Below are 18,764 nucleotides of genomic sequence, written 5' to 3' on the forward strand. Positions count from 1 at the left end.
CAGTAGCTGAGAAGTAACATATCCCCTCCTCTTCCAGTGAGGAAGAACCTACCTCAAGCTACCTTGCTTCTACTGACAGATAGATACGAGCATACACCCTTTTCCACCATGACAGGACACCTGGTGGGGGATAAACTGTTACCCTGCAATAACTTATTCATATGTCCATAGCCCAGTTATAAGCCTCTCCCCCAACCTCAGAGTGGCTTCTGATCCACAGGTTTTAGTTAGAAAAAGTAGGCATTGTCCCATGCCTCTAACCCCTTACTTGCCTGTTGTATGCTCCAGTCACTACAACTTTCTGGAAGCAGCTTTGTTAGCTCTTAGTAGTCTGGACTTAATTGTCCACGGCACACACATTCTCCAGTTCCTTGTAGCATAATAGGTTGCTCAGTTTGAGCCACAAATATCTATATGCAAGTTTCCTTACCTCGATTGTGCTGCAAGAGGACAATAGTGGGATTGACGATTGTGGTAGAGGGATAGGCAGAGGAAGACTTGTTGATTGAAGTGAAGGAGGTTGGATAGTCAGTGCCAGTGCCAGGGTGGGGCACTTCGTTTAGCACAGGACCTGGGTCCTGAAAAGGAGAGCAACACATCATTAGCAGCATGCACATGGCTGCTACACTGGGAAAATCTGGGGGGGGGGGGAACCAACTTTAAGCTGAATGAGAAGCATAATCACAGCAAATTTTAGTAAAAAAGGCATAAGCATGAGTGTTACCCTGCTCCTTGTACGTACCCTGCTCATTGTTAATGCAATTAGTTTGCTAAGGCATACTATATTTGGTGTTGGGTTTCACAACTCCAACCCCAGAAGGAGGCACTAAATTCATCTGGCAGACTCTCTGGAGCACACACAGGGTGCCAGAAATCAGCAAATCTGGTTGGGGGCGGGGAATACGCAGACATCTTTCCCCTGATACGTACACACACAAACATTTGTTTTAAAAGTATTCCTTTCATAGCAAGAAGTCAGACATGCAACACTCATGCAATTCTGGAGTGAAACATCACTGCAGCTGGTTTGGTAAGGAAGGTCTAAGGAATAAGGTTAGCACCATCACTCAGGAGACAGTGTGACACCTACCTGGTTAAAATAATGAAATAAAAAAATCCCCAAAACTGACAGAGGGTAAAAAGTAGGACTCTAGCAAGGAAGATACTCAACATGGCTTTGCCACTGGAGCACAGATAGCAAACTGCTCTTGCTCTCCCAAAGCATCCAGCTCCATTATTTGCTTATTTCAAACCCATCTGTGGTATCACCACAGCTCTGGTTATTCTGTAGAAATACAGGCTGTGTCAGCAGGGAGACTTTAAAAACTAGTTCATCTTTGAAAAATCTCAGTCCAGTGATACTGGGCTTTTGTTGGTAAGGGGAAAAGATAAAGAAGGGAAGATGACTAAGACTGTGTGCCAGTTTAGGCTGTGATTTTTTCAAAGCTTCTTAAGAAATTTGGACACACAATTACTGTTAATGGGGAATGAGCATCCAAACAAAGAGAGTATGGAACAGCGTACCAGACTTCTGCACTCCTGCTACTCCACTATCAGACTGAAATGCTGCAGGCCACTGATCTGTAAAATGGAGCTGAGCATTCAGGGGGATTTTCATTGCTGTTAAAAAAAACCTGAATATGCACAGAATATTGATCCAGAAGAATCTCTACTCCTGGCTTTTCTGGCCAAGTGCAACTCAGTGCCCTTCTTACCCACCAGCGTTAGGGGAAAGGACTTACAGGATCAGGCAGGGGGCTGAACAGGGGCCAGAGTGAGGCCTGGCACCAGAGCTCAGAGATAAATCACAGTGAGAATTGGCCATAGTCAGAACAAGCATCTACAGTCTCTCCAACCTAGAAGGGAAAGAGGGAAGAACAATCCTGTTCTGCTGGCTAGAGGTGATCTTGCTCCAAGCAGCATCTGCTCAGGCCATAGACATTTCATAAGGACAGAAAAGAATCAATGGCCTTCAGAAATAGATGTCCCTGGGAGAGACCCAGCCCCGTTTTGCTGGCTGTGATAATACTCCAAACAATGCAATTTGGGAAAATGAGTGGGAGTCAGGGAGAAGTAAGAGAGAGTTGGGATTGAGCTTCACTTTGATAACTAAAATATAAAGAATGCCTCGAAGAAGAGGAATGTCAGATCAGGATAGGCTCAGCAGCCCCAGCTAAGTCTCCAAAGTGGGTGAACAAAGATCATTTAAATTATTGTGCAGAACAGCTCTGTGACTACATGCCTGAAGTGAGCATGCCCAAGAATGTTTCAAAACTCTCATCTCATGAAAATCAGGTACAACAAAATTTCCACTACCCCTCCATGATTTGGATGCCTGTTGAATTTTTCTGGAGCCTGCAGATAGGCTCCATTAAAAAAAAAAACCAAAAAAAACCCCAACACAACAAAAAACCCAAACAAACAAAACCCCCAAACTTTCATTGCTCTCTGCAGTAAAAACCCATCGATTTCAAGAGAAGCAGAAAGGCCAACACTGAGAACTTTTGAAAATATCATCCTTGGTTGTTTTCTTTTTTCCCCCAACATGCCTGTTTGCTAGATCCCTATAGAGTCAGAGGGGAGACAAAGCATCATCATGAAAGGAGGGGGTTTCTGCCGAACTTCTTACTTGTCCTTACAAGCAACCATATCAAAAAATGGTGGTTGTAAGACTTCCAGTACAAGGAGGGTCAGGTACCTTTTGCCTGCTCTGCAACTTTAACTGAGAGCTACTTTTCCTCCTTGTCCCTGAGGACTTTTTAAAACAGGTGATGAGCTTAAAGAGAAAGAAAACCTAATCTAAGAAGAACACAGTAAATTCCAAGTTAAAACTGTTGCGGATTGAGTTCTTCAAAATTTTCAAAGACAAGCAATTCCAAACTGAAGAGACACTCTCCCGCTAATCTATCCCACAGCTTCTATGTGCTTGGAAGACTCTTAGCTCAGTAACTGATATTATTGCTTGTAGGTCATTGGATACTGGCAGCAATCTTACACTGATTTCAGCAGGGATTTGTGTAGAGACCATACGGTCTTGTGGCTCCAAGTGGAACAGAAAGCCAGCCCTAACCTTTAACTGGTCTGCTGTTGCTGCTTTAGATGTTATTCACAAACAATTAAGGATGCTATTAAAAGAGCCTGAAGAGATCAGTTAGTTGCAGCTATTCTGTTTATACAGAATTCATTATTCTGAGCAAATCCTGTGAAGACTCTTAAGGTGTGCATCACCTAGCAGAACGGGCACAAAGAGAGACAGTCAAATGTTGTTGCAAGAAGTCAATAGAAAGTTCAAAGCTGCACAAGGCAGGCAACACGCATGCACTAGCACAGGACGTAAACAAGGTTTCAGTTGTCATGCTGCTGGCAAGGAGTGAGTCATCACTCCTCTCTCAAGTTTAGTATTGCAAGGAGAAAGTAATTTTAATCTGGAAATACAAATTTAGGAAAAGGGAGAGGAGGGTACTTGGCAAGCTTACTGTATGTGAGATGACTCCAGTGATTTCAGGCTTCAAGCCCCTGTGCAAAGCCCCCGTGACTGGAGGGACAAGTGAAGGTGGTGATGAGAAGAATGGCAGTTTCGGGTAAACAGAGGGTAATGTGCCAGATGCGGAGGGTGCTTGGTTATGGTGGGAACCCCTCTGAAGATGTGGGGGAATGAAATCGTCTAGAGTCGGAAAAGTCAAGGGTGAGCCAGGAGAAACAGTCTCAGGGAATACGGAGCCTTGCCCAAAAGGAACCAGAGGTGGTGGTGGAGTGCTGGAGCTGCCTTCTTGCTGTCTGTCTGGATTAACCTGGAGGAGGGGGACTACTATAACCCCAGGCTGAGCTGTGGTGGTGGCAGTGGCATCCTGTAGGAAACAAGGTGTTGTTATGCAACGGGGAAGATTGGTACTTTAGTCTAACGCAGCCATATAGTGTCATGCAAGGATGCACCCAAAATGATACAAAGCCCCAGCAGATTTTCTTTCCTTAGGGAGACATACTTCTTCAGTCTTGCAGCCCTGGCCTCTATGAACACGCATGCCTTTTCACAAAAATCTTCCTTCCCCTCACCACCCCTCTTCTTCAGTTCTGTCCCGTGAGGGTGAATCAAACCACAGAACAGCTCTGCATTCACCATCTTTTGAGAAGCACTAACCACCACATTACAGAGTTTGCTTCTTTTACACCTCCCTAAAATAGAAAGATCCTCTCCAGCCCAACCCAACCCCCTACAAACACCACACACGCACAAACACACAGATCAATGCTGGGGGGGCGCGCATGGGGTGTTAAGTATTATCGAGTAGAAGACCACAAGACTCAGGTGGCACAACGAGTGCTCAGAAATTAGGTAGGAGGGGAATAAAGCATTAAGGGAACATTGTAATGGATTAAAGAACCGTTCGCACGGCTGCAAGAAAACAAGGTTATGGAGAAAACATGTACCATGCTGCGTCCCATTGCCTTGTATGGTGGCTGTCGCTGCTGAGTAAGGTAAGGCTCTTTTCTCATCCTGTCCTCTGTGGCAGCTGTGCTCTGGGGCTCTAGCACTCTGTCCCTCACAGCTTGCGGAGGTGATGACTGAGTCCAAGAGGGTTGGCCCGCACCATAACTAACTGCGTCTTTACTGAGGACAATGTAAAAGTACGGCCTGGGAGGAATAGGAGGAGGAGGAGGAGGAGCAGGAAGAGACTTTCCAGTATCTGTTACAGAGGAAACAATGTCGGTGGCTGGTGCCTGAGTGAGCTCAGCGCCCAAACTGGTGCTGGCTGCTGGGTCATGTGCGGTGCCAGTGGAATTTTCAGATGCGGCTGAGCAAGTGCTGTTAGATAAACAAGCTACATATAGTTTGGTGACCTTTTTATCCGCCTTCGTCTCATGACTGGAATTCATTCCAGCCTTACTACTGGGATCTGCCCTGTCAGGGTTACGTTGTCTGGATGATGCATCTGACGAGGAGCAACTTTCCAAGAGTGGCTGCCCAGCATGCACCTCATCTTTGGGGCCTGAAGAGGGAGAATGCCCTGCTGGCAAGCCTTGCTTCCTACTGGGGACGGCCCCATAGGGGGTAGGTGATGAGAAATAACACCGTGCACTGGCATTTGGTGATGCACGCTGCGTATAAGGCTTGGGTGCATTCAGGTACACACAGTCCATGATGGGCACTGGCAACAGGTTGGTCGCTTTAGTGTCAGTGCGAGGACGCCATGCAAAGCTTTCCTCTTTGGGAAGAGGAGGACGGGGAGGAGCAAGGGCCTGCCCAGGCAGAGTCAAGAAGGAAGAGAGGGAGAGAGGAAGCAGCACCAAATGAAAGGAAAAAGGAAGGAAAAAATAAATAAATTCGAAGAATGAATTCAATCATTAGACTTGGGTTAAGCAGGTTTTAATACAGCAAGAACAAAAAGCAAATATAGTATCTGGAAGGCCAGTGCAGAACTCACTCACATACATCATCTCACACATTCTCTCTTTCTTAGCACTGCTCACTGCAGCAGGCAAACTTTACCCAGCTCTCAAGGCCCTGCCTACACGTTTCTCTCTCTGGGCTAAATAAATCTCAGTGCTGTATTGTTTCTAGAGGCCTGCACAGCAACACCCACCATGCCTCCGGGAAAGCCTGAGTCAAGATTTAACATCCTGGCTAACTAAACCCAGGCTCATGCCTGTGTAACTAAATACTTCCCAGCCCTGGGGACATTTGAATTGCAAAGCCAAATTCAGAGCTCCAGGCCATCTCTGCTGCATGTTAAGTGCACTGCTGAAAAATAAATGTTGCAAAGTTTCACCAGTGCTAATGAAGCAGACATCATGTGAATAGCATAGCCTGCCACAGCTGGCTAAGTAAAAAGTCAGCATTTCTTCCTTCTAAAAGCTAGCTCTTGAATTCTCTTCAGGATTTTTCAGTCCTGAAAATGATTTTGGGAAGACCAGAACAATTAAAGTTTCTTGAGGAACTGAGTTCATAAGAATTTGCCTCCAGAATCAAGATCACCAACAGAGAAATCCTGCTTTTAGTAAATAATAAAAAAAAGCTTTACTGTTTTCGGTACTTTGCAAAATATAGGTTCCTAACTCCACAACTGCCTGACAACTGCAACTCCAACTCCAATTACAGTGATTTTTTTTCTGAAAGCCAAACTGTTCTGAAGTAAAATAACTTAGCAATAGAGAGGTTTCATTTTACTTATTGCTTTGTTGCCAAACTACTGAAAGGAAGAGAACTAAAACACCCACCTAATGAACAGTAGCTCCCTGCATTCTTGCAAATTAATCCTCTGGAGACTATGAAAGTAAGTTTTACACACACCCTGTTGTCATATCTTTATGGGCAAAGGCTGGTTAACCCACTGCTAAAATGGCCAAAACCAGAGAATGAAGATGCCTTAACAGCTTGCAACATTCAAATCTGAAGAAATACCTCCTTTAAAATTCATCCACATATGACAGGTTGTGGCCAGCACCTATTCTTGTTACTTGGATATAGACCTAGAACAGCTTCATAACATTACAGCTGCTGTCCTGAAATCTACTGTCCTCATGCTGCCCCTCTTTCCCCCCCTTCCCTGATGTGTAAGGGAGTGGAGAAGTGGGTTGGTAAGTGCTCCTTCTGAAGGGCTTCTGCTTCAGGAACAGGCTCATTCCTTTTGATTCCTTAAGGACAGTAGTTTCAGTCTGGAGACTTCAGAGTGCCACAATATTTCCCTAGGTTAGGTGAAGCCTCACTTTACCACTACACAGCATTATCAGGAAATACTAATTCACCACCTGCAATTGCTGTTTTCCATTTTCTTCCATTTCAGCTTAGTTTGGACAGCAGTCCTTGAGACTTCTACAAGAACTACTATGTGCATCAGCGCGCGCTCTGTTCATCAACAAGATCAATAAGGAACTACAGGATAGCTCTAAGTATCAGGCAGTAAATGGGTCTCTCCTTTAGGGTGCCGCTCCTTCCTGTGCCTTCATCGGAGTTGTGCCTTCTTCCACTTTCACTTACAATTTCAGGAATGGTGTCTGTTCTGTGGCATTGCTATAGGTCCCTGATGATGGGAGCAGTCACCCTGATAGGGGACAAGGCTTTAAAGGGACTCTGTTTCACACAAGACAGTGGTTTCTAATGAAGGGTTTCCTTATCAGCTTTCAGACTGCTTCTGTGCAGAGCAACCACCCAAAAGAAAAAGGATGAAATTACACTTCTTTTAACAGATTGATTTCAACAATTTACCTTCAGGTACAAATAACCTTTGCCTTGTTGGCTTGTATCAGTTACAGTGTTAAAGCTGAAAGGCATTTCCCCAATATCTTGTTTTTAATGTAGGGTGTAACTCTGCTTTCAGCCTGCAGCAACCTCTAGGAAATAGACCAACATAAAAGACAAAACAGTAATAGATGACTACTTCACCTTTTTTCTTGCAAACAAATAGCGTTGTCCTCCTCCTTCATCCACCAAGGAAACACTGTGGCGTGCCTGAACACACGAGCTCCACAGCACTCTGCTGACATCACTGTTGCCCCCATTTTAGAGGTAGGAAAAGCTGAGGCACAGCAACTTACCCAAGTCTGCAGCAAAGTTTGGAGTTCAACCCAGGACTCCTGACCATGAATCCAGTGCTTGAACCCAGAAGATCACCCTCAGGGTCATAGAAGAAAGGCTTACCTGTGGCTTGCTGTCTGAAGAAAGGTTCGGACGCACACTCCTATAACCCTTGGCAGCCAGAGAAGATGGTTGGGCATCCCCATTGGCATCAGTGTTAGATGATGACCTCCAATCATCTACGAGGGGAAGGAAAACTCAGATCACAGAGGATTCCCTCCAGCTACAGTACGAGCGAAAGGACAGGACTCTTTTCTTCTTTTTTTTTTTCCTTTCTTTTTTTCCCAGGCAACAAGAAATACTTCCAAGAAAGCAACAGAACCAACAACATAAGCAGCCAATGTTTGTACCTGTTTCTGGGTTTTCTGGCTCCAGACCTAAGCATTTCACAGAAAGGAGGGATGGAAGAGGTGGGGGTGGAGGGTAGGCATAAAGGAAAAGAAAGGGGGAAAAAAAAAACCCATTACATTTACAGAAAACATGTACCAATTGAAGTTAAGAGTCGAGCTACTTCATTTCACACATAAAATGCTTTCTGACAGGGCTGCCTAATTACCATAGAGACCAGCCCTAAACATGATGCCCTCCTTGTTTCTGACCTTTGTAAACACAAGGCAATTCATTCAGAGCAATGAAGAAACAATTGTTCATTGACATTCTTGTTTCAGAGGCAAAAAGGCAGCCCAGCTAGCTACTTTCTAAAGCTGCAGCTTGATGTCCAGACACCACAAATTACTGGAAATGTAGGGACCCCGTATTCAGCCATGATACAGGCTACGAAGATGTATCTATCCTTATATCAACATCACTATGTATGATTAACTGAGATAAAGGACTGCCAACAAATAGATCAGGCTTTGCAGACTAAGTGCGTGTGGATGAAGGGAGTTATAAAATATGATGTCACTTTACAACCCAGTCCCTGCAGCTAGAGGCATTGGTCTCAACACTTATTTACCCACCTCTCATTGGGCTCCTCCCCACCCCTCTACCCATTTTGCTGTTTCAGTTATATGCAAAAAGCTCTTCCAGCTCCAAAGTACATTTCATAAAGCAATTGAGAGAGTAAGCAAAGGAAGTATTAATGAGCTGATTTCCATAGTAATGGGCTCATTGCCATTCAGGCTGCAGGAAATTTATGAAGCCATCAACAGAAAGGACAGAGGCAATGGTGGGGGGTAGGAGTGAAGAAACAGAGAATGGCAAGCATGAAAAGAGGGTAGGTCACGGGTGGAGCAGAATGGGAGGAGAAGACAGAGCAGAAAGCAGTACATTGGGGCTGGAATTAATGGAATTGCCCTTCCTCCAACAATACAGTCAGAAAGGATGTATGCTTTGCTTTCAAGAGCAAGTTTGACCCCCTCCCCCCTTAACGGCATCTTGCCTTTGGGAGTTCATCCTCTCTGCCAGACCCACAACACTGGCCAGGTTTGTTATGCTTTGCCTGTCTCCTACAATTAAGTAATTACACGTCTGCTATTGAAAGATGCCAGAGCTCTGTGGCGACACTGTCTGTCTGGGACGCTATCCCTGCTCCCTTGACAACCCAAGTGAATGCTATGGTGGCAGTAGCACCACTCAGCCTCCTTCTGTTCCACCTCATGCCTGGGATAAAAGGTGACATGGGCCTGCCAGGAAAAAAAGAAAAGATTTGAGAGTTTTTGGTGCTCCTGACAGCAAAAGGGAGATGTAAACAAACTTCAGCCAATGAGCAAGTGGTCACAAAACCTGTACTAGGAGAGAACAGGAGTCAGTCTCCCTCCACTGGATTGGTTCTTGCAAGAGGTTTCTGACTATGCTACGGGATTCTGGGCTTTAAATCATAAAAGGTTACTGTGAGTAACATATTGCAGTTAACCTTCCACCCACTTACTTTCAGGTTGCTGAACATCCTGAGGACATGGCAAAGTGATATTCTGATTCTCTTCATAGGCTGGAGATGCCCGGAGGGTCACAGCTCCTTTTCCACTGCAGACTTTGGTGGGATCCGTTTCTACAGGAAATGCACATGCACAAAGGAGACACATCGAAACAGATGATACAAAGCTATTAGGAGCCATCAGAGCTCTGTGGAGTAATTTTAGCATGGCTGCCTCCGGGTGAATCAATATAGTAATGTTTATGCAGATGAAGATTAGCTCTGGATTTAAAGCATTGAGAAATCAAAGCAGTTTCATATTCATGTAACTGATGAATGTAGAAGTAAGTTCTGAGTCGGTGTAACAGAGCTAAGAAAGGAGGAAAAAAGGATGAGTGAACCAAATTTCACAAGTCCACTTGCTTTATTTGGTTTGCTTTGTGTGGAGATATTGTACTAGCAAGGACATTCTACCATTACACCTGTGGCTCTTGTATAGGGATGTCCCACTGGTATAAAGCAATATGATTTGTGTGCTGAAGACTTAAAAATGCCTTTTGTGCAGGACTGAAAGAGAAAAAAAAAGTCTTATGACCACTGGAGGATAAAGTCTTGTAACTATGCTGAATATGATCTAAAGGCAGGGCACTGCAAGCCACCTCCTTGCCATCTCTCTCCGTTTCAGTGGCATTCCTTCTGACATAGGAACCCAAATCCCCAAAACTAGAAAGAGATTTAACATATACCTATTCAGATCACCCTGTGAGCCAGACAGCAGATCATGCCAGCATCCTTGCTGAGGCCCGATTCAGCACAGCTTCTGTGCAGGCTTACCTTTGTGCATTTCAGTCCATGGATTTGGCTTTTTTCCTTCTGTCATCCTATTAAGTAATAACAAACCAGTACTTCAAGGCTATCTTCCTCCCCTTACTTAAAATCCTTCCGGAGAGTTGTTTCCTCTAAGATACCTATAGAAACAATAAGCCTAAAGAGTCTCTCACTTATCCAAGCTACTTCCACAGGAAAACACATCACCTCCCTTTCTCATGCGCTATTACTGACCCTGCAGCTGCCAGACTTCACTTTGACCCACCTAAACAGAGATGCTAGTCCTACCATGACACCACACACGGAGCCTGAAGAGGTACTGAGCATGTGCTGTGTTACACAAATGACAACATGATGGTTTTTATTTTTATGGGGTCAGGATCATGCTATCTCTCATCAGGAAGGGATGCTGCTCCTCTCTAGTAACTGTTATTATAATGGAAGTTATGCCTTCAGACTGGTCAGAGAGGGCAAAGGCTGCTGCTTATTGCCCAGACAACAGCCCATGTTTTTGCAGATCAATATTCCCTGGCTGATTTCAGTAAGATAATGCCCCATTAAATCCACACGAGTACAGCATCTGTAGACCATGACAATGCCTTGGCTAAGGCTGCAAAACACATAAACCACAGTCACGGTGGCCACAATATAGGGAAATATCAATAGTGCCAGATGGACAACAGCAGTAAGGGGAAAGACTCAGTGAATGTCAAACACCTGGCTCACATCAAAAGCCCTCTATGCTGGAATCACTGCAGCTCAAGCTTTTATGTGGGCTTCCAATGCTTTAGGGATTTCACAAAAAGCATAGCTTCAGATCCACACTTAGGACTGGAGAAAGGATGGAATAAGTAAGGAATCAGAGGATACTTTTCTACAGTTCAGCCTTCAGTTCATTTAGGCAGCATTGAGGCAGCCTCTGTGAGGGGAAAGACTATCCACACAGACATACCAAATGCTGCTTAATCCTTAAATATACCACATTTGTACTCACACCACACAACCGATCATGCCTGAAGGTCACCCACATGCCTGGTGAAATAGAAGTTGACTTCTCTGACTGATTTTCACATGATCCAGATAGGGTCAGGATTCCTTTTGCCCAGTTCTGGCTACCATTCCCATCCACACAGCACAGCACGCAGCCTGAAGACTCTACGGACCCACTTTCAAACCAGAGGACAAAGCTTTAAGCTCTGGGACTCCAGTTTCAAGAGTGCTGTAACTCTGAGGTGACTCCCAACACACTGTTGGGAGTCACCAGGCCTGATTTAGACATTCACAGAGAGTGCAGGGTAGCTGTTGTCCTACGCTCCTACACCTAGATTCCCTTCACAGGCACTAGAGAAAAACAGAAACAGAGTTCACCATGCCATAAATGTCTCCATTAATGCCTCCATATGGGAGGAGAATCAAATTTGGGAATCAAGGCACTTTTTAAATTTTCATACAACTTATTAAACCTGTATACTGAATCAAAACAATAACAATCAGAATAAAAATGTTCTGAACTTAACACAATTTAAAAGTTTTGAAAAGGTTTGAAAATAAAATATTGTCAGACTATTTCAATTTGGGAGAGGAAGACAAATACCTGAGATGTTGAATTCCCTCACAATTTAGGTGAAATGACAGAAAACAAAAATCTGAATGTCTCAATATAGAAATCCAGCAGATGGTAATAAACGTGACATTAGCACTGTACTACTCCAACAGAGCACATCTGTGACATTAAGAGAGACAAGCAGTATCAGCTAGACTACTCTGACTGTCCAAATCTGGCAAAGTACAAAAATAAACTTGTACTTTTAGTGGGAAAACATGTGCTTGGGGAGGGAGTGACAGACAGCCTAATATCCTTATTTATCCATATAAAGATTCTGTAAAGTCAGTGTATGTACAGAAAAACAAAACCATCCCACCAATGTTTGAACAATGCTTGAACCTGTAAAATACCATCTCTGACATCCATTTACTTTCATAAAGACTAAAGATACGCAGGAAACATTATTTGGTTCATCAGGAGTTTCGTTCAAAATGAGGCTGTAATAACAATATTATTCATAATCAAGCATTAGTAGAGGAGCTTACAACGATCCTAGATTCAAGTAGACACAATTATGTCTGCAGAGGAGCAGCATAATTGAGAACAGTGTATTGTGCCATCAAGAGCTAACTTTATTACCTACTGATGAAATCTGCAGCTCTGGAAACAGTGAGAAGAGGATGAAGCTGAAAACTAGCCAAAGTGCGTGGGTGAAGCGGAGGGATAGAGAAAGAGAGAGAGAGAGAGAGAGAGAGAGAAGAGAGAGAATGATGGCTAACTAATGCATGGCGGGGGGAGGAAGGAAGAAGATACCTGTAGGCAGCACTAGGTGAGGAGAACTTTTCACTTTCTTCACAGGGATTATTTTAACGGCAGAAATAGAGCGTGTACATAAAGGGACGTCAACAGCTGCAAACACAAAAGTGTAAATGGCACATCCAAAAAGGGAAGAACAGAGTTTGTGAAGCATGCCACAAAATTTTCTAATGTACTTGGAGACACAATAGCAGGAAATTTCAAATACAAAAGCAGTCCAGAGAGCAGTGATGCAACTGTTAAAAATATCCCTTCGTTTGCCCTAATTCGGGACATGTCTGTTTTAAGCAGCATACAGAACTGCTTACTGAATTGACTAACTGCTGACTGCCACTATGCTGCAGGCGAAAAGAATCTGGAAGCATTAGTTTTTAGAAGCCATCAAAAAATTTTAGTGTAATCATTTAGCTGAGATACACTACATGCAAAAATAAAAATGTTAAGTTGACATCAATATGGCTCAGTTAAAACAAAATAAAGTGAAAAAACAGGGATTGAAAGGTTGAGAGAGGAACATTAAACTAGCCACAATACAAGAATTCTGGATTTTACGGCACATATTTTACAAGTTCAGCAACAAAAGGAAGTGAAACGTGAAATAATCTTGAAAATGGTCCCATGCCAAAGGGTAGCATCAAAATATCCATTTCAGAAAAAATCCATCCATTTAAACAGTAAGTTGAAGAGATTTCTACTGCACTCCATCAGCTAGCACCCTAATTATACTAGATGTCGTAACACGGGGAAAACAATACATCGCACTGTGCAAAATTCTAGCAATTGTTACAAAACTGTCCAAAACAGCTGGTAGTTTCTCTCTCCAACTCCGTATTGCAGCTAATGTGGAACTCTAAAGAAAAAAAAAAGGGGGGGGGGGGGGGGGCTGGTAAAAAAAAAGCAAAGGCAAAACTACTCAGAGGTGAAGCTCAACATCTGCCAAGCTAAACATCTTGTAAATCATGGCTCCACCAGGATAACTTGAGTTGTGCTCTTGATTTCTGCAGAGCCAAGATTTTCTCATCTAAAACCTATTAGCTTTCTGCACGTATTAACTGGAAAATGCTAGATGCTGCCTCACATTCCGTGCCATCTCTCTCAGGCCTGAAAAATCAGGAGTAAGAGGAACCACATTTCTAATACTTTACACACCAATACTGAGCACTGGGACAGCTTGAGGGAGGCATTGATATCAGGGTGGTGTGTACACCCCCTCTTGTGGCAGATCTTTCTGGTCCCTGGCAAAACTGGAAAGCACAGACTTCACCAACCTAGAAAAGGGCTCTCAAGCAAAAGGATTGGGGAAGAGCCTGATGGAATTTTTTCAAATCTCATAAAATCATTAGTTTTTAATTTGATGGGATTCTTTCAAATTCTTTTTTTATAAAAGAAGAACCCAAACCAAGCCCTGTTCTCCACGCTGAGAATAGGAGAGTCTCCACTGAGCACTGGAGACCCTGAGAATATAACAGATCCCAAATCCAAACAGCTTGTGGCTTAGGAAACAACCCTAATTCTGTTCTGCTCTGTAACTGACTGAATTTGTCCATCCACAATGCAGTCCAAGTACTAACCACTATAAAAAGGCATAAAAGGAAAAGAAAGGAAATGAAACCAGTAGAAAACCAACTCATACAACCACATACTTTCACCCTGCCAAAACACACACCATCACTATACAATATTGAATGCTATAAAGCACACTGCAAACCTGCTGATATTAACATGAAGACTGGTTTGTTTAGATAAGTTTGGGGTTTAAATTGTTGTTGCTAACGACAGATTTTTTTTTTTAATTACTTAAATGGTAGTTCCTGCCCTTTAATCCTGGGCTCAAACCTTCACCTCCCACTGAAGTTAACAGGATTCACACATAGGCACCCACAAACCCATGCTGTCTAAACACACTAAGATACTGATTCACAGGTGCTCACAAGTACCACAAGTAGTGCACAGCTTTCCTCAAAACAGCACTAAAAATACACAAAGAGGCGAATCCAGCCTGCCACCTTTAAGAGACAAAGAACACTTGTCCAGCTAAGAAATGCTGCTGCTGCTGGCATGGTGCAGCACAAGGCTTTTCTTGTATCACTCGCCAAGCAAACTAAATTTGGATACCCCCGCGGTAGTGAATGTCCAGGGAAATCAACCACATCATGCAGCTGACATGCAGGGGGAGCTGCAGAGATATGTCTGAAGCTTTTAACCCACCTTTTTCTTGTCCATTGCTGCTCAGGCCATTAACAACAGTTTTTGCAACATCAATTTCTTCGTGTTCTGTAAGATAAATGAAGAAGCAGATTACTTCTGGGTTAAAACCTCTGCAACTGAATTTAACCTCTGAGTATGAGAGGATGCCATGGGTCACCACTATTTAATTCAGGAACTAGGAAGTATTCCTACTGTCTCAGGAGATGTTGCTTTGAGACACAAATCTCCCTTGGATGACACCCCTGTTTCTCCTTTCCGTTTGCCTGCCTGGATCGCAGCCTCTTTTAAACAGGGACTGTCTCTGTATGTGCATATGGAATCCATCTCAGTGATGACATTTTCAAGAGAGATTTTTCAAGTCTGCAACACCCTCATCTGACATGAATAAAACTGGCTCTTGTGAATTCAGTGAAACACAGAAGATAGTGCTAGAAAGGACCTCCAAGGGTCATCTAAAGCCATATTCCTGACCCATGGCAGAAACAAGTCTACCTCTGTCACTGCTGACAAATGTTTGCCTAACGAGTTCTTACAAACTTCCAGCATCACCCTAAAGCAACCTGTTCCAGTGCTTCACAACCTGGAAGCTTATCAATGCTCAAGTCAAATTCCCAGCTCATGTTTTTCAGACCCCGATTAGTCTCCTGGGTTTCCTCTGGACTCACTCCACAATGGTTCACATTTTTCTCAAAATGTGGTGCTAAAAACTGGACACAATACTCCAGCTGAGACTTGATAAGGTCCTAAAATCAAGTGGGAATATTATTGCACAGGTCCTACATATGGCACTTCAGTATGGCATCTGCTTTGTTTTTCACTCTGACTTAGCCTATTACCCAGACAAGCCCAGAAGTTTTCCTCTTCCCAAGCAGCCCCCATTTCCTGGTCCCTCATTTTTCTTTGAACAGCTGATTTTTCCCATCCAGATGTCAAACTTTGCATTCACCCCTACTAAAACATATCAAAGTCTTTCAGATAAATTTTTCAGGTAATCAATAATTTTGAATCCTTGTATTCCAAAGTGAAAGAAGCTAAAGTGACCTACTCCAGCTCAAGATGTTTCTAGTCATTTTTTTAGCATTATGGCCAAATTGAAACAACAAACGTGAAGCCAGGACATTTTTTACTATGAAGCCATTCCGCTATTGCCTCAATAGTCAGATTCCCTGAGCTTTCAAGGGCTTTGACTCTTTTCTGGGAGGCAGAAGAAGAGTCAAAAAAAAGAAAGAGCGATTGCATCAGAAACAGATGGGAATATTTCTAGTAATAAAAAGGAATGCCAATGAGGGCAAGTGGAAAACAACACAGACTTACCAGAGCTCATTGTGGCGGAGGGACTTGCCTTTTTCACTTCTGGATTTTGTTTATCTCTGTTTAAAGTGAAAGGCAGAATGGTTATGTTATGTTTCACGTCTGCCCAGACAGCACTGGACATGATGCTGAACATTCATCACAAAAGTCAAGGTAATAGTCACAGTTTCTTCAAAAAATTTAGTTTCAAAACCCAAATGGATTTATGTCAACCACCAGTTACATTTTTTGCTGATAATTACCAGAAATTAAAGAGTATTTCCACTCAGTATAGGTACTACTTTCAGACTTTAAGACTAATCCTCAACATAAAATCGTAAGATACTGATTAAAGCCTAAGATTCTATATATGGCAAAGTGCAAATCTGGCTAGCTTCTAATATACAAAATGTGCATCATCTTTAAGAAAAAATAAAAAAATCTCAGTGAGACTAAAAGCTTTAAGCTAAAACCCTCAACTTAGACCATTGCCAGATTTCAAGGCGACCTGTTGCTCAGATCAAAGTCACTCTCTCGTTTGAAAGATGTTGCAATACAGAAGAGATATATTTGTCGAAATGCATACTAACTTCTGCACCAATCATTTCCAGTCCTGCAATGCTGCTGATATTTTCAGAATCAGACTCCAGTAAGTGAAACTGTAAAATTAGAAGCTTTAATCCTCCTGGGACCAAAGGCAGTGAAATTACCAACCCAAGAGAAAAACTACCAGATGGGGACCAGAGGAGAAAAAAGTCAATTTTCATGCTCATGACAGTCTACGGAGGACAACTGTGGGGCCTATTCGTACCCAGTGCCCACTCCTGTGGAGACTTGGTACCTGCAGCAAATGAACAGGTTTCAATATCACACCACAGATGTTGGTTTGAATAGTCAAAGAGCGGCATTTCTACAAAACAAGTCCGTGTTTGCCAAGATCTCTCAACACTCTAAAGGTCCTAGGTTGAATTACAAACCCTTCAGTTTTGTGTTCCAATCTTCTCCCCCCTCAAAAGTTGGTGCTAATGAGAGTGAGATCAAATGTAACTCCAGCCAATTAATGGCTTTCATGACACGAATAGAAATAGGTATCTGAAGCTGCGAAATTATGCATAAACAAAGACCCTAATCTGTGAAGTATACAGAAAAATTGCTCAGAGAAACAAGAAACTAAACAGGAGAGTTGGAGATACTTGTTTTCCTGTTACATGAACTGGAGGCAGCAGTGGAACATTGTAAGAGGTGGAAATTGCCTTCAGGGAATTTAATTTGCTCTCTTGCCTCCAGCGTCCCCCATTCTTAACTGGCATTTGTTTCATACCAGCCAGAATATAATGAGCATGTTCAACAGATACTCAAAAGGAAAGAAAATGAAAATTCAACAAGCAAATATAGTGACAGATCAGTCTGTAAAACCAGCCAATATCTGGGCTCTCCAGCATGCCACCTTAGCAACAGCTGCCAACAGTTAATTATTTAAATATTTTCTTCATTAAAATATCCACATAAAATATACATCGTGGGTTGGTGAAGGCTCAGCAGGATGCAGCCTAATGCCAAGCTGATCCCAGTAAACACAGTGTGAAGTGGAGGGCGCACTCTAAAACCAGTCAACAACAAAAGCTGAGCCCAACTTAAAGGTCTGCTGCCCAACTTTGCCTGCCCGTACAGTATCTGCTTTTTGTTTCTACAACTTCATATTAGCAGTAAGGACCCTGAAATAGTAACGGTTGACACAGCCTGAAAATCTAGACAAATGTACTTAACAATAATGGTCTTTCTGATCTCCGTACGTTTCAGTTATGGAAAGATGCCTTAGTTCAAGCAAAGCAGAAAGAAACAGGCTAAAATGATAGGCTATCCAGGCTAAGAAGGTTTGTAGCAGTATCACGCTCTTCTACATATGGAAAACTGTTACAAGTTAAATTCACTGGATAAATACAAGTCCCTCCATAGGGCAGGGAGAAAACTACAAGAAGGGGCAGTATTGCGGTAAGTCTCAACTCAGCTTTAGGATTAAAGCTATTCTGAAGCTGAGGAGGTTGCTGGTACCCAGAAGTTTTGACTCAGCAGTGGCCCTCTCCATGGGCTTCATGCAAGTCAACAGAAAGCTTCTTCCACTCCAAGCATCCCCAAAAGGTTGCATGCTCTCCTCTGGTATACAAGATAAAAAAGGCGGGGGTGGGGTGGGGTGTGAATCTAGTGTATTATCTTTTCAGGAGAGGAAAGAGGAAATACTAGCTCACGTGCCTGGGCAAAGGCAGGGCCCACTGCTTCTGCAATCCCAGAGCAACTCAGGTCCCCTTCCACAATGGCAGTATCTGAGCAATTAAACTTGTGACCCCATGCTTTATACTTCTTAAACTATCTCATCTCTGCTGAGAAACAGTGATATCACAGCTGCCATAAACCCTCTGATTTCAGTCATGTCTTTTTGACTTAAGAGTCTTGACATTGCTTACAGTGTGAAGCACTGGCCTTCATTGCATTAAGAAAAGCATTAAGGAAAGAATTCACAAAAAAGCACAATTATTTGGCCTTAAAAGAACAAATTACTTTTCACAAGAAGCCATTTGAAGTTAAAAATAAAGTGATAATTAAAGTAGTAAGTTTGCTAAAATTAAATGGAGGAGGTGTACAAACTC

At 43.0% G+C, this 18,764-nt stretch overlaps 1 protein-coding gene across 41 annotated transcripts in view; it reads right to left on the minus strand.

Moving 5' to 3' along the window:
* SORBS1 (sorbin and SH3 domain containing 1) overlaps positions 1-18,764 on the minus strand; it is a 176,765-nt gene that overhangs the window by 55,901 nt on the left and 102,100 nt on the right. For 23 of the 41 annotated variants that reach the window (XM_075505037.1, XM_075505036.1, XM_075505035.1 and 20 more), the window contains 8 exons: positions 16,144-16,199; positions 14,830-14,895; positions 12,619-12,714; positions 9,447-9,566; positions 7,637-7,752; positions 4,429-5,238; positions 3,477-3,848; positions 431-578 (listed from right to left, as the gene is read on the minus strand). In XM_075505037.1, the coding sequence (XP_075361152.1) occupies positions 431-578; positions 3,477-3,848; positions 4,429-5,238; positions 7,637-7,752; positions 9,447-9,566; positions 12,619-12,714; positions 14,830-14,895; positions 16,144-16,153 (1,738 nt within the window). In that variant the 5' untranslated portion in view covers positions 16,154-16,199. The remainder of the gene's footprint in view (positions 1-430; positions 579-3,476; positions 3,849-4,428; positions 5,239-7,636; positions 7,753-9,446; positions 9,567-12,618; positions 12,715-14,829; positions 14,896-16,143; positions 16,200-18,764) is intronic. The other 18 variants (XM_075505063.1, XM_075505057.1, XM_075505065.1 and 15 more) reach the window with 3 other exon arrangements.

Source organism: Mycteria americana, chromosome 6 (genome assembly GCF_035582795.1).
Source record: "Mycteria americana isolate JAX WOST 10 ecotype Jacksonville Zoo and Gardens chromosome 6, USCA_MyAme_1.0, whole genome shotgun sequence".
NCBI classification, from domain to species: domain Eukaryota; kingdom Metazoa; phylum Chordata; class Aves; order Ciconiiformes; family Ciconiidae; genus Mycteria; species Mycteria americana.